Raw genomic sequence first — 16,456 nt, 5'->3', positions numbered from 1 at the left:
GCCGCCCCTCATTCAACAGGACAGCATTTGTCTTCTCACTACATCAGTTTCCTTGCTATTACCTCTCCGCCAGTAATCTGATGTCCATGTGGAGGTGCTGCTACCCAAAGGAGGTTCCACAATGTCCAGAGCCACTGAAAGTTATCCTGTAAGGCTATATGCAGTCTCACCAAACTCGCGGCATTGGGGTAGCACTGCAATGGATCGCCAAGTCCAGAGAGGGTACTCATAAAATAGGCAATAAGAGAACGCACAAGGATAAATAGTTCTGTTTTGTACATATTCAGTGTTGTCAGATAAGGTTGTGATAGAATTTCTGTTTTGTTGATGGCTTTTATTTCAGGACTTTGCCCAAGATGATGCCGTGATGGTCCATAGCAAATGGATTGAAATGTGGGTGATAGTGGAGGATAGTAACTGTTATGTGGGAATGAGATCACAGGGGAATTGCAGTCTGAATATCTGCTCACAGATAAACTGTTCAAAGTGAAGGGGGTCTCAGTGGCCTCTTCCCTTCCTCCTCCTTCTCCTAAGGTAGCCTTTGAAGGACTGCTTCATGGTAGTGAGGTTGTGGAGGATGCAACAGGCCACCATGGTCTTGAAACAATGTTTTGTTGAGAGCCCGCTGGAGTGGTACAATGATAGAATCATGGACATCCTACAGTGCAAAAGGAGGCCATCTGACCCATCAGGCCTGCACTAACCACAATCCCACCCAGGCCCTATTGCCATGACCCTATGAATTTACCCTGCTAATTCCCCTGACATTAATGGACAATTTTTCATGGCCAATCAACCTAACCTGCACAGTTTTGGACTGGGAGGAAACCAGAGCACCTGGAGAAATCCCAAGCAGACACAGGGAGAACATGCAGACTCCACGCAGACAGTAACCCAAGTTAGGAATCGAACCCGCATCCCTGGCGCTGTGAGGCAGCAGTGCTAACCACTGTGCCACCATGCTATCCAAGTAGCAATACTGTTCTCGCACAGCGTTGACTGTTTTCTCCTAACGCTCTCGATCGCTGCCTGGTTCTCGTTGTTGTTCACATGTAGTCAGGTGGCTCACAAGCCAGGTATAAAGCTATTAGCCAGCACGAGCCAACAGCCAGCATCTGGTCCTTCATGGTGGGTTGAAGACCGTGGGTATAGCTGGCTGCTGCAGAATGAAAGAGTCCTGTCAGAAGCATTCACTGCCAGGGTGGGAGAGCACACTGACACACCAACTGCATGTTGATAGAATGATAGCTTCTGTGGCTGTGAAACATCCCCTTGTTAACCTGTGGGGCTGACAGAGCCATGTGCAGACTGTTAATCACACACACTATTCCACTGCTAATCCCCCAAACCTGGTAAATCCAAGTGCTCTTCCTCCCTGTCCTGATGCACCAGAGAGAAGAAGATCCTACTCCTTCAATACAAGGCATCTGTCACCTCCTTCATTGCAACAATGGATGACAAGCTGCTTGTTGCTTGTGTCAGCTACTCCCACCTGAAAACATCCACTGGTGTAGAAATTTAGGGCCACGGTGACCTTGATGGCCATTGGAAGCCCATCCTTGCTCTGTTGTGTCCCCTCAGGGTAGGAGGGGATATAGTTCATTCACTACCCTGTTGAAATGGAGATTCCTCACACGCAGCTCCTGGCTGAGATGAAAACAGAAGCAGCGCTTGCTGGTGTGTCAGACCGTCTATTTAGGAGCTTCCCCCTCCTCCTTCCTCTGGCACACTCTGCTCCAACTGAAAATCATGCTGCAATCAATGACGTACTGCAGCAAAAGCCCCTATTACTTTGTCCTGACAGGCCTTCCAATTCCTTTACAAGATTGCACTTGCAAGATCCAACATCACTTCCTTTTTAAATCCAAAATCCAACAACACAGACCAGAATTTTGCCACTAAACGTGCAACAGCAAAAGAAACTCCAAAGCATCTCACCTGGAAGTTGGATGACTTCTGCCTCTGTTGTATAAGTAACAACCTCGTGTTGTACCACAATTCCCTGATTTACCAGTAATATCCCTGTTACACCAGTATCCCCTGTTATTTTACCAATGTCTCTGGTATATCAATAACACTCCAAGAATCACGTTGTATCATTAACTCCATTATAGCATTATTCTAATAATGCTAATATTCTTTTAATGCCATAAACAGTCAGCTAGTTCATTTTTTGCCCTTATATACAAGTGACACCGTTTTTTTATCACTAATATTCCAGTTAACGCCTGTGAGCCTCTGTAATATCATGGCGGTATCTGTTACACCATTAACATCATATTATATCACTATTGCCCCCATTACACCAATATCACTTAGTTATAGCACTATTATCCTTCTTATACCACAACAGCCCTTGACTTCACTGGTATCCTGTTGTATCATTAACATCCTTTTATACCACCAACGCCCCACTATACCAGTGACACTATGTTATACCACCAACGCCCTGATATACCAAAAAAACTTTGTTATTTAATGAATTCCCTTCTTGTACCAATAAGATCTTGTTAAAGAAATGCAGCAACTTACATTCATATACTTTCCTTCACAGCCTCAGGACGCCCCAAATATCTTCGATGCAATTAGTATTTTGAAGTCTGTGGCAATGTAATTTCACTAATGCCTCTGTTACATAAGTAACAAACCAGATTATATCATAATGCCCCATTTTAGCAATAATTCCCCATTATTTACTAATGCCCCCGACGATATAACAGTTGTGCAGTTATATCACGACTGCATTTGTTACATCAGTAGCATCGCACTGTATCAAGGGTAGCCTGTTATTTTGCTGATGTCCCTCCTGATATGAGTAACACCAGATGATAAGGAAATAAGACCATAAGAAGTGGGAGCAGGAGTAGACTGTATGGCCCCTCAAGCCTGCTCCACCACTGAGTAAATCATGACGACACTGCTACTTCAATTCCATTTACCCATCCTATCCCTCATATTGCTGACGGTCCTTACTGACCAATAATCTATTCATCTGTCTTTCATCGACTGTGCATCTACAAGCTCTCTGGAGTAGAGGACTCCAAAGGACTCTCAGTCCAAAAGGGCCAACCCTCATCCTGAAACTATGATCCCCAGTTTTCGACTCTCCAGCCACAGAAACAGCCTTTCAGCATCCTGTCAATTTTATATGTTTCAATAAAATCGCTGCCAGTCTAATAAACCCCCCAAAAATACAGGCCAATTCTGCACAATCACTCATCATAGATCAACTCTCTCATCCCAGGAATCAAATTATTGATAAAAAAAAGCAAATTACTGCGGATGCTGGAATCTGAAACTAAGAGAGAAAATGCTGGAAAATCTCAGCAGGTCTGGGAGCATCTGTATGGAAAGAAAAGAGCTGACGTTTCAAGTCCAGATGATTCTTTGTCAAGGCTCGAAACGTCAGCTCTTTTCTCTCCTTACAGATGCTGCCACACCTGCTGAGATTTTCCAACATTTTCTCTTTTGGTATCAAATTATTGAACTTGGGTTCCATCCACTCTAAGGCAAGTAAATCTTCCCTTTGGATATGCAGCACCCTATGTGTTGGTCTGTTGACTGAGATAAAGTCCGAGATAATTGCAGCAAGATTTCTTTTCTTTTATTGCAAATAGGTTAGAATATAATAACCACCGCGCGATTTGTCTTTCTAATCGCTAGCCACACCTTCATGTTAACTCCCTGCATTTGTTCTATGACACTCAAGTTCCTCTGAAACCCAACACATTACTTACACCACATTAGGTTACTAATCCCAGTACCTCCCTGTTATTTCACTAACACTCTATCTCAAGCCTGAGGTTTAAGCCATGGTTAGGCCTGTCAGCAACGGATAAGTTCAGCAATCTGGGCAGCAGGTTCTCTCGAGCTGTCTACATTGAGGACAAGGCACGTGCAAGAACTACCTAACTGTAGCCCTCAGAAGACATTGGGCATCACTGGGACAGTGAACTGGAGGAGGCTTGCCCATCATATTGAAGATTCATAGAACAATAATTCTGCGCACTCTGCTATGCACATGCAAGACTTAGACAGTGTCCACTGCCATGCTTAAGAGGCTCAACCCACTTTCAATTGAGCTGCCTTTGAAAACTTCTGAAGATCAGGAGGTCAGGGGAAATATCAGGCACTGTAGTGTTCACCTGAGCTGGCATGCCAAACAATCACACCAGACTGAGTCACAACTAAGCGGGGCTGGTCATGTAGCCGGAATGCCTGATACTCACTTACCAAAACAAATCTCTGGAGGGCTCGAGTCCTCCAGAGTAGTCAGAGGAAGCATTGCAAACACTTTGAAAGATTCACTTGAGAGTTTTGATTTCAAGTCCTGAGGTGGCGCGGTGGTTAGCATTGCTGTCTCACAGCACCAGGGCCCAGGTTCAATTCCGGCCTCGGGTCACTGTCTGTGTGGAGTATGGACATTCTCCCTATGTCTACGTGGGTTTCCTCTGGGTGCTCCGGTTTTCTCCCACAATCCAAAGATGTGTGGATTAGGTGGATTGGCCATGCTAAATTGCTCCTTAGTGTCAGAGGGACTAGCAGGGTAAATACATGGGGTTATAGCAATGGGGGCTGGGTGGGATTGTTGTCGGTGCAGGCTCAAAGGACCGAATGGCCTCCGTCTGCATTGTAGGGATTCTATGAGAACATTCCCTTGGGGGTCATTCAACAAGAAATTGGGCAGCCTCCTTCCAAAATAAACACACATTGCACAGCCGGAATTCCCTAGACAGTAACTCAGCCAAATAGCCATGGTGTGTTATTGGCCTTAACCACCACCCACTTACCCAGCAGAAACTGACCAAATACCCCACCCAGACAGAGAACTTGGTCATCTCCCCCAAAGGCCAACAAGAGATTTTACCAGAGAGTGCTGCGGGATCTGGAACTCACTAGAACGGAGGAGCAGAAAGACTCCTGGCATCTTGAACACTTAGAGTGTTCTTGAAGTGACCCAGAGGTAGGCTCGGAGCTGGAAGGGGGCATCAGGCTAGAAGTGTTCTTTCACCGACGGGCCGAATGCGCTCCTTCCCCTGTGAGTGACACCCAAGCTCAATGTGCCACTCCCCGGCTCACCGTGTCACCGCCCACAGGCTCACTGTGCCACCCGTGCTGCCGCCTATGCTGTTATCACCGAGTCCCAGCCCCGGGAGAAGGGGATTAAAGAGCATTTACCGGCTTTCAGCCCGCGGCGCTCCCGCAGCCTCTCCTCCCAGCCCAGGTACAGGGTGGGCGTGGACTGCGGACAGAGCTCCGATAGGCTGCCGGTCTCCAAGGCGACCACTGTATCGGTTTGGGTTGCTGGGTTACGCGGATACAACCTGAAACTAATGGGGACGGAAGCAGACAGGAGCCCTGGCTGGCATTACCCGCAATATAGCGGAGCAGCTGGACCAGTACAGTCCCATAACGTCCCCATTATAAGTCAGCTCAATCTCCGGTGTAATTCAGTCCCCAGTAAGACTCAGCCCGGCTCAGTCCCAGTGTAACTTAGTCCAGCGCAGTCCCGAGTATAATTCAGTCCAGTTCAACGTCCATTGTAATTCTGTCCTCAGTGTAACTCAGCCCAACTCAGTCCCCAGTGTGACTCAGTACAATTCAGTCTGGTTCAGACCAGTGCAGTTCAGAACTACTCCATATAATTCAGCCCACTGGTATTCATATCAAGGATACCCTTCGTGCTGTGGCACTATCACCGTGTTAAATAGCTTAGATTTTGAACAGATTCAGCAACTCAAAATTGGACATCCTTGAGACACTGTGGTCCACAGTAGCAGCAGAGTTATATTCAATCACAATTGGTAACCACATGGTCCAACATATCCTCCTCTCTACTATTACCACCAAGCCAGGGGATCAATCCTGGTTCAATGAAGATTATAAAACAGCATGCCAGGAGCAGCACCAGGCACACATATCTGAATGCTAGCCGTCAACTTAATGGATCTACAACACAGGACTGTTTGCATGCCAAACAGCAGATAACGCAAATGATAGATAGAAATAAGGCATCCCACAATAAATCAGAACTAAGCTGTACAGTCCTGCCACATCCAGTCATGAATGGTGGTGGGCAATTAAATAACTAATAGGAGGAGGCTCCATAAATATCCCCATCCTCAATGATGGGGGAAATGCAGCAGATCAGTGCAAAAGGCAAAACTGAAGCATACGTAACAATCTTCAGCCGGAGGCGCCCAGTGGATGATCCTTCACAGGCTCCTTCAAAAGGTCTCCAGCATCACAGATGCTAGCCTTTATCCAATTTGATTCACCCCATGTGATAGCATGTGCTAAAAGCACTGGTTGGTGCAACGGGCCCTGGCAATAAATTTAGGAATTTAGCAGTCCTAAATACTTCATCTCCAGAACTTGCCGTTGCCCTAGCTAAGTCGTTCCAATAGTGGTATTTATCCACAGTGTGGAAAATTGCCCAGGCATATCTTGTACACAAAAAGCGTGACAAATCCAAACCAGCCAATTACTGCCCAACCAGTTTACTTTTGATCACCAGCAAAGTGGTGGAAGGTGTTGTTGACACTGCTATCCAATGGTACATACAAGGAATATTTTTCTTGTTACTCAGCTTGACTTCATTCCAGCCTTCGTGCAAACAAGGACAAAAAAGCTGAACTCGAGTTGAGGTTGGAGTGACAGCCCTTAATATCAATACAGCATTTGACTGTGTGTAGCATCAAGGAGGGTCAGCAAAACTGAAATCAATGGGAATCAGAGGAAACTCCCTGCTGGTTGGAGTCATACATGACACAAAAGGAAGACGATTGTGTTTGTTGGAGGTTCATCTTCTCAGTCCAGGTGTGGCATAGTAGTTTCCAGCACCATAGACCCAGGAAGGTTTGACTTTCGGCTTGGGTCACTGTCTGTTTGGAGTTTGCACATTCTCCATGTTTGCATGGGTTTCCTCTGGGTTCTCCAGTTCCGTCCCAGTTCAAAGATGTGCAGGTTAGGTGGATTGGCTGTGCTAAATAGCCCCTTAGTGTCAGGGGAATTAGGAGGGTAAATGCATGGGCTTGTGGGGATGGGACCTTGGTGGATTGTGGTTGGTGTAGACTCAATGGGTCGAATGGCCTCCTTCTGCACTGTAGGAGTCTATGATTCTATGGCATAATTGCAAGCATTCCTCAGGGTGGTGTACCAGGGCCCAACCCTCCTCAGCTGCTTCAATGACATTCCCTCCATCATAAGGCCAGAAGGATGTCTGCTGATGATTGCACAATGTTAAGCACCATTCATGGCTCCTCAGATACTGAAACAGTCTCTGCCTTTATGCAGCAAGATTTGGACAACATTCAGACTTGAGCTGATAAGTGGCAAGTAACACTTGTGCCATAAGTGCCAGGCAATGACTATCTGAAACAAGAGAAAAATCTAATCTTCACCCCTTGAAATGCAAAGACATTACCAATGAATCCACCACGATCAACACAGGAGTTACTATTGACCAGAAACTGAACTGGACCAGGCATATAAATACTGCTACAATAGTAGTTCAAACATTACAATTCTCCAGAAAGTAGCTTACCTCCTGACTCCCCAAAACGTATCCACCTTAGGCATTCATCAGAAATGTGATGGAATACTCTCTACTTGCCTGGATGGGTGCAATTCCAACAATTAAGATGTTCAATAACATCAAGGATAAAGCAACCCACTACATTGGCATCTCATCCACCATCTTCAAAATTCAGTCCCTCCACCACTCGTGTATGCTATCTACAATATGCATTGTGGCAACTCACTATGGTTCCTTTGAATGCACCTTCGAAACATGTAAGTCTACTACCAAGAAAGGCAAGGGCAGCAGTGACATGGGAACTCAACCGCTTGCAAGGTCACCCTCCAAGCCACAGACCGTTCTGATTTGGAACTCTCTTGCAGATTCTTCACTGCAGCTGAGTCAAAATTCTGGAATTCCCTTCCAACCATCCCTATGCATCTTGGACAGCACATGGACTATGGTGGTTTGAGAAGGCAGTCCAGCACCATGTTCTCAGGGGAAATAAATGTCAGCTGAGCCAGCAATGCCAGCAAATAAAAATGAAATAACCTTGTTGTTAAGGTATGTTTGGGGATGAGTGATCATAACATGATTTCTTTTGGAGTTCGAGAGTGATTTCATTAATAAAAGCTAGGGGTCTTAAATGTGAATGAAGCAATCTACATAGTGGACAAGGTGAGCTCTTTGGCTAGAATGTGGCTCAGAATGATGCCAAAACATAGTTTGATTCCTGTTCTAGCTGCCTTGGGTTCTGCCTTCTTGCCATAGCCCTGAGAGTACAAGACAATGGCAAACCACCACTGGCAAAAACAACTGTCAGGAAATCAGTTCAGAATGAAGCAGTGAAGACAATAAACCCAGGACATGCCTTGAGGAATAAAGAACCCATAGGAAAAATGGTCCAACCATAACAAGAAATCAAAGACAGTTTTAAAGGAAGAGACTTACAGCATAGCTAAAATGAATAGTAAGCCCAAGAACTTCAGGATTTCGGATCACAAGGAAATTGAGAGAACGAGCAATCTAGCAAGAGAAGTAAAAGATTGTAAAAGTTTCTATTGGTATGCAAAAAGAGAATAGTAGTCCCCTATAGGCACAGGCAGTATAAGTTATAACAAGACCAAGAAATGGCAGAGACATTAAACCAATACTTTGTCTTCATGGTTGAAAACAAAACACAATCGGAACTACTGATGAACCAAGAATTTGGTGAAAATGAGGAACTGAAAGTAACTTGTGAAGAAATAATAATAGAGAAATTAATGGATCTAAAAGCCAACTAATCCCCTGGACTTAATGGCCCACATGCTAGAGTTTATAAAACAGGTCATGAGAGAGATAAAGGATGCTTTGGTTTTGATCTTCCAGAATTCCCAAAATCTTAAAATTACTCTCAAGGATTAGGTGAAAGTCTAAATTATTCAAGAAAAGGAGGGAAAGAAGGGACAATTTGTGCCAGTTAGTCTGACATTAGTAATGGGAAAAATTTTAGAATCTATTATTAGGTACATGGTAATAGGACATTTAGAAGACAAAGAATGCAAAGAGTTAATAGTTTGATGAAAGGAAAATAATGTTTTGACAAATCTACTGAGCTTCTTGAAGTTTTGATGAGTAACACAGATAAAGGAGAATTTATAAATGTCATTTTAATAATGTTTAACAATGCATTTGATAAGAATGTTTAACAAAGATTCACTAGAATGATTTCTGGGGTGAGGAGATTGCCCTGAAGGGAAGATCGAGTAGGCTAGGCCTTTTTCCCTTGCAGTCAAAAGTATCTCCTGTACTTTCAAACATGCACCAAGCTGTAGCTTGGCTAGTAAGAGAAGAACCCATGCTATCAGATCCTTCCTGCACAGAGTCTCACCATCCAAGAGTAGGTGATGTGGTATACATGGTTATGAAGCATTTGATATAGAATGCCACATAACAGACTTTTAGGTGAAGTTAGAGCTCAATGAATAAAAGTGACATCACCAGCATGGATATGAAATTGACTGTGACAGAAAAGTGACAGCAGTTAAATGGTTATAGACTGAAGGAAGGCTTATGGGATTGGGGAAATGACTGAAGTTGGTGTTAGGATACCTGCTCTTCTTCATATGTATTAATGGCCTAGCATTGGGTGTATAGGGCACACTTTCAAAATTGGAGATGACACAAAACTTGGAAGAATTGTGAAGTGTGCAGATTGTGCTATAAACTTCAAAAGGCCATAGGTTGGTGGAATGGGTGAAGAAATGGCAGATTAAATTTAACGCAGAGTGCTTCATTTCAGTAGGAAGTACAGCAAGGGGCAATATAGGATAGGATTCTAAAGGCGGCGCAGGAACAGGGGGAACCTTTGGGGACATGTACACAAATTACTGAATCTGGTGGGACAGGTTTGAGAATGCAGTTAAGAAAACAAACAGGATCCTTGCAGGGAACTGACAGATAGTAAATGTCAAGTGGCCTCTTACTTTGCTGTAAGCATTCTATGATGTGCCTGCCACAGGAAGGGACCATTGCCCATCTCCTGCTGGACAATGTTTTTGCAGAGCAGGTCTGGGAAGTGATGCAATGGTTTTTAATCAAAGTTCATCCCAAGCAGCTCGGTAATGCAGGATTCTGTGCTCCATTGGCCATTCCCAGGAATGCACACCAAGATTAAACATCAACTGCTACTTAGGTAATAGCGATCCAGTGTTTGGAAGATGCTGTTGAATGAGGCTTAGTGAGTTGCTGCAGCACATTTTGCGCATGGTAAAAACTACTGCAATTGTGTTGGTGGTGGAGGGAGTGGAGGTTTGAGGTAGTGGAAATGGTACTTGCCGATCAAGTAAGCAGCTTGCCTTGCAAGGTTGTAGATATCCATTTTTTAACATTGAATCAAAAATGAGGAAAAGTCACATTGATCAGAAGCCAAGTTCAGTCAGTACATCAATAATAGTAGTTAATAACCACTTTAAAGAGTTTACAATGACTCCAGATATTAGAAATAAGATTTAACACAGCTGCTGTCAACTGCCATTTCACAAGATTTATATTCCAATTTCTGTTTTCCAGAAGTAGGGTTGCTTTTAGATTTACACAAATTTTGTAATTTGCCTGAGCCGTCAGATATTTGCAGTGAAAATGCGTATGATTCTTGAGCAATATATATGACTATATCCCACTTAGGGATTCAGCAAACATAGCTAAGAAGAGACTGTATACAAGGATAATAGCACTTTGATTTGCTTGGCAATTAATTAACCACGTCTGGTTGACGGTTTCAGTTTCTTCACATCTACATCTGCTCAATCCTGTCGCGAAATCACACTTATTCGTATTGAAGGTAGTTGGTCCTAAGTGAAGAGGATGAAGAGGTCACTAAGTGACTGTACACAAAATGTACTGTAAATCAAAGATCATGCCGTTGATTAAATTTCATGCAAAGGCTTCAAAAGTGGGGATCCATCTGAAGTAACAACATTTTTTGGCATAACACATCAATAACAAATCAGCAACAATGCTAGCCACTTCCTCCTTGAGTGCATCTGCTCATGACTCAACACAGATCAAAGATTGAATGTAGGATTTTGCGCTTATTTTAAAAAATCTTAACACTAGTATCTATGGTTCTGAAAAATTTGTGTTGCTTGCAAGGCTGACATTTATTTCTCATCCCTAGTTCTCTTGATAGTACACTGACTTCTTGAATCTTGAAGAAGTTGCTCCTACAAAGTTGTTTGGTAGGGCTCTCTACAGCTCTGCTTTTTAGATGAACAGAATAAAAAGGGTTCCTGAATACAGAAAAATCCTTTGATGTTAAACAGAACAAGACCAAAAAACCTACCAAAATGATTGTATGAAACAAGTAGTCACATACTCAGAGTTCCTATTCGATTCAGTATCTTTGACCCCCATGTCAACTCTTTATAGAGCATCCAATCAGTCCCATAGCTTATTCCCAGTTAATATCCATCCAGCTTTTGAAACTATTCACTGTCTCCACTGCCACCAAACGTTTGGCAGCAAGCCATTCCAGAAGGCTGCATAGAATGATTTCTTTTGGCCAAACCCTTAAAATGTGCACCATAGTCCTTGTATTAGCTAACAGAGTAAAAAGTCTGACAACACCAGGTTTAAGTCCAACCATTTATTTGATAGTACACTCACTAGCTTTCAGGGTTAGCCCCTTCGTCAGGTGAATGGAGTGTTCTGGCCTCAGACTAGTGAGTGTACTATCAAATAAATCGGTTGGACTTAAACCTGGTGTTGTCAGACTTTTAACTGTGTTTACCCCAGTCCAACGCCGGCACATCCACATCTAAGCTAACAGAAACAGCTTTTGCCTACCTGATCCAAATATTTTGCACTTTGATCAAATCTCCCTTCGAACTCCTTTACTCCATGGACAACATGGCCAGTTTCTCCAGTCTAGCTTTGCAGCTAAAATCCCTCATCCTTGGAAATATTCTCATAAATCTCCTTTGCATCTTTCAATGACTCTCACATCAATCCAAAAGTGGTTCATTTGTTTTTTGGAAGGGACTGGGAGGAAGTGGTGAGGGTACAACCAGCTTCCATCAAAACAAAAAACCTTTCAAATTCCTTTGAACAATCCTGCCCAGGTCAAAGAAATGTAAACACTGTAGCACAGGAGAGCATTCAATCCACTGGCCCTGCATTGCCAGCTGTCCAACTGTAGCCTTCCACTGCAATCCTACTCCTGCCCTAGAATTTATCTAAACTAATACATTCAAGACAAAATAAATTCCATATTAATTTGTGAAGGTTACAATTACAGAAGTTTCTTCCACTGGACCAACATAATGATCAACCCATTCATTAAAATTATTCCTCTGGTTTATGCTGTTAACTTCAGTCAGAACAGTAGTAGACTCCGGTGTACAGGGAGAATGAGTCAGAGTTGCTACTTGAATGAACTAGTAACCTCTGCTGGAACTGCAGAAGAATGTTGTGTTGTTGTTACTCAGCTGAGATAGCGATGGTCAAATGGGCACATCAATGGAGAATAAAATCGTGCAGAAAATGAGAGAAAATGTCTATTAAATGGTCCACTGACAAATCATCTCATTATGCAAAGTGGAGTGCAAATAGAGAAGGCGCCTACAACATCAGATATTAATATTAAATGCTTTATGACACCATCCTAAATGTCACCTTTGTAAATACAAAAGTTTTTCCAGAATAGTTTAATATCGGTATTAAATGTTAAAATAAAAAGTACATTTACAGTTGAATTTTCAGTATATCCCAGCAGAAATCACCTTTATTCGTCTACCATGCTGGGCTTGCCTTCAATTTATTGGTAAAATAGGTTTAATCCAGAGATAAAGTACCAACTAAGCAAATTTGCAGAGGTCAGCAGTATCTGCAAATGTTACATTGCGGATATATGCTTATTAGAAGCATCAAAATCATGGAAGCTAAAATGGTTTACTCCACTCCCCCTTAAAAACATTGTGGTAACAGTTCCATGCCTCACCTAACCATCCCAAATGCTATCACCAGGAAAAGCAATGGAGACCAATATTTGTATTGACAGTTATTTCAGTCAGATTTATACTCATGCAGCTCTGAACTGAAAAAAGATTGCCTGTTATCAAACAGGATGAGCAATTCCGTACAAGCGGCATACAAGTGAACCTACTCTACTGCATGAATTAACTTTCCATCTTCAAGCCAGGTAATGAAATCAGGAATCCGACAGTTATATTAGGTCCTTAAGAAAACAACAAAGTTCATACAATGAAGTTTGCTGAAAAGTCAGTAGTTAGACTGAGTGTGTGCCGGATTGCTGACTGGGAAAGTCAAGTGATTCACAACGTTGGTTGACGTTTAGCACCTGGGCCTCCGACAGAGGTTGAACTTCAGCCCCAGCTGCTTAGTCTAAGTCCACTCTGTCTGTCGAGGAAGATCTAAAGCAAATGGAGTAACTCCTTCTCAAAAGGCGTGTGCGCCTCTGGGCGAAACAATTAAATAGCACAGGTGATGTCCTTTATATATGTCTGAAGGCGGTAGGTATGGGAGAGAGAGAGAGACAGAGAGATGGCCGTTGTTCATATCCTGCATTATCTATAAATCGACAGCAATCAAAAGTTTGGCTTAGATTAAGTGAATTTGGATGGTTATGCCTTTTCAATGGACCTTTTAATTTTTAAAAGGTTAGGTCAGTGTTATAACTGGATACTCACTGCAGCTATACCATAGAATGTGGATGCACACAAATGCAGTCAAATGTAAATATCAGCTGCACTATACAATATTTTAATGAAAATAATTTATCTTTTGATAATATAATCCATTCTTGCACTACCATCTGCAGTTAAAGCTTGCATATCAAAGTACAGATTGTGTAAACATGCTGCTTCTGCAATTGTTCTTTAAAAAAATATAAAATATCAAAATAAGTAGGGATATAATCAAATTTAGGAAAATTCCATTAAGTGTCCAGGTTTAGCCAATATCATCAGTTTTCAGCAAACCATTTTTAAAAGTGATGTACCAACAAATCGCTCTCTGCATATACACTACCGATCAAGGGGCAAAAGCACAATTTCAAACTGAAAATCTATCTAGCTCTTATACACTTGGTATTATGCAAAATATACCACAGTCCACAATCAGTAAAGGCAGTGTCATAATTGCTCAGCATTGTTTCTGCAGAATATAAACTCACTGAACACTATAGATATTCATTCACATTACTTGGCATTTACAGGGCAAATAAAGGGCATGGCTACAAAACAATAAAATTTGGGTAATATGTCAAGTGTAGACACCATAAAAAATGGTTGTCTTACGCTGCCTGAGCGATACAGCCTAAACAGTGTCCTTCATACTGCTGAAAGGATGGCAAAATCAACCTGTTAAACAAGGTAATGCAAAAAAAATCCCAACAACTGAGATCAGAATTGCATTCTGTAGTTACATCAGTAACAGATAGAGTGGGAGTCTGTGGCCGCGCTCGCCTCAAAATTGGAGAATCCTGCCGGATCTTTTCATGGTTTACTCCCCGCCTGTTAGAATTCCTGTGGTGGACAGGACAGGAGGATTCTGGCCATTATGTTGCCAAAGGTGGCATCAAGCTACAAATAGTTTCTTTTTGGGTCATATTACAGTTTACAGACAAACTGCTCCTCTAAAGTCTTTATCAGTATGAACAAGATTTTGTTCCAAGTAAATTTTACAATTGTCATATTAATTACAACTGCAGTGTGAAGGCAGCAAATCATATGGAGAACTTCCATTGTTGCAATTCAGTTGCAGATTTTCTCTTCTTTCCTGTTTAAGAGTTTATTTTTATTCCAGAGTATTAAAACACCGGCCAGTATGAACATTTCTTAAAAAAAGTGAGCTCATGAAGTTTACAAACACATCCTCACTATATTGCCGCTGTGCCGTCGTTACTCCCAAAATGTAGGACAACAGTTCAAATAAAGTGATGACTACATTTAATAAATTAATATACATATTTTAAGATTTACAATGCACATTCATTTATCTTTAAGGGGCTCAATGTTCATTATATTTACACATATACAGTTATCAGACAGCACTGGGAGATAAAACAGGACGGTGTTGGGCTTTTTTTTTGCTGGACATTAGCAAAAATGCATGGGAGCGGGTGGGGGGAGAGAAGAGGCGAGAAAAGGAAGAACACATAGGAGGGATGGCAGGGTCAGCGAACATCAGTTATTCCTCAGAAGGTGACGGAGCCGACATTGTTTGTTTACCCGTCCTTCGTTCATAGTTAACAAGCCGTTGACCAACCAGATACCTAGGTTTAAAGCAAAAAAAGGTACAAATACCATCACATAATGCACATAATATTTTAACTAATATTAAAGCAACATGAGAGATGTATTTGAAGACACTGTGATAGTGTTATTCAGTCACATAATTCATTACTAAGTCAGCCAAAAATGGCATAAGCCAGCTCGTGGTGGTATAATCAACAAGACAGTTCAAAACTCCAGACCACCTCTATACTTCATATGCAGATTTCAAATTGGCTCTAGTTTTTTAAACAAAAAACAACTTTTGTGCTTCTAATACAGGATAAAAACAAATGAAGACATATCTACTCAATATGCAAATGAGCTACTGGCACTAAGTGTGATTGCTATCAAGGTTGGAAACATTCCAAAGTACAGACTGACACTTATAATAAATGACTTTAGAACCCTGAGAATCATCATTCATATCAGCTTCCAAAAAAAACCAGTAATGATAATAAAGGAGTGCAAACTATTGTCAATATTATTGAACACAGATATAATGTAGTAATGGTGATCTGCCCAAGGGCAGATTCTTTGCTTATTTTTCCATGCCTCATCACCCTGTGCTTCCTCCTCCATTGCTTTCAAAAGCCTCACATTTTCAAATGAGTGAAATGACTGGGGAAAAGAATGCACAAGATGATTCCCAGCTCCCTTCCTCATGCGTGCTTACTGGAAATTGGGCAGCAGTGGTTAACACTGGCTGCCTCAGGGCACCAGGGACCCAGGTTCAATTCCTGGCTTTGGTCACTATCTGTGCGGAGTTTTCACGGTTTTCCTCCGGGTGCTCCAGTTTTCTCCCACAGACCGAAAGACATGCTGGGTAGGTGCATTGGCCATGATAAATTCTCCTAGTATACTGAACAGGCACCAGAGTACGGCAACTAGGGGATTTTCACAGTAACTTCTTTGCGGTGTTAATGTGAGCCTACTTGTGACACCAATAAATAACCTAAACTTTCCCAGAGAATATGCTGCCTGTAAGGAACTGTTGTCCCTCGATGTATGTCTTTTTGCTATCACCACTAAAGATTTATTGGCTCTGCTGTTTGCCCTGGCTCATAACCCTGAGCATGACCTCCTTATGTGCAGTGACTCAGAAAAGGGACAACAATTCGAGGTTTGAAGTGAACCTCCTATCCTCGAATACAGTGTTCAT

At 42.3% G+C, this 16,456-nt stretch overlaps 2 protein-coding genes across 3 annotated transcripts in view; both read right to left on the bottom strand.

Moving 5' to 3' along the window:
• Window positions 1-5,246, bottom strand: part of ropn1l (rhophilin associated tail protein 1-like) — a 69,816-nt gene extending 64,570 nt beyond the window's left edge. The window contains exon 1 of the mRNA XM_080215610.1: window positions 5,179-5,246. The gene's annotated coding sequence lies outside the window, so the exon portion shown is untranslated. The remainder of the gene's footprint in view (window positions 1-5,178) is intronic.
• An 8,510-nt stretch (window positions 5,247-13,756) lies between these two features.
• marchf6 (membrane-associated ring finger (C3HC4) 6) overlaps window positions 13,757-16,456 on the bottom strand; it is a 97,155-nt gene continuing 94,455 nt past the window's right edge. For both annotated transcript variants that reach the window (XM_080203447.1, XM_080203456.1), the window contains exon 26: window positions 13,757-15,296. In XM_080203447.1, coding sequence (XP_080059573.1) covers window positions 15,212-15,296 — 85 coding nt within the window. In that variant the 3' untranslated portion in view covers window positions 13,757-15,211. The remainder of the gene's footprint in view (window positions 15,297-16,456) is intronic.

The sequence above is a fragment of the Carcharhinus amblyrhynchos genome, chromosome 2 (genome assembly GCF_965287045.1).
Source record: "Carcharhinus amblyrhynchos chromosome 2, sCarAmb.v2.hapA, whole genome shotgun sequence".
NCBI lineage: Eukaryota > Metazoa > Chordata > Chondrichthyes > Carcharhiniformes > Carcharhinidae > Carcharhinus > Carcharhinus amblyrhynchos.
Note: the sequence above shows the minus strand (reverse complement) of the source record. Positions and strands in the feature narration are given on the sequence as shown.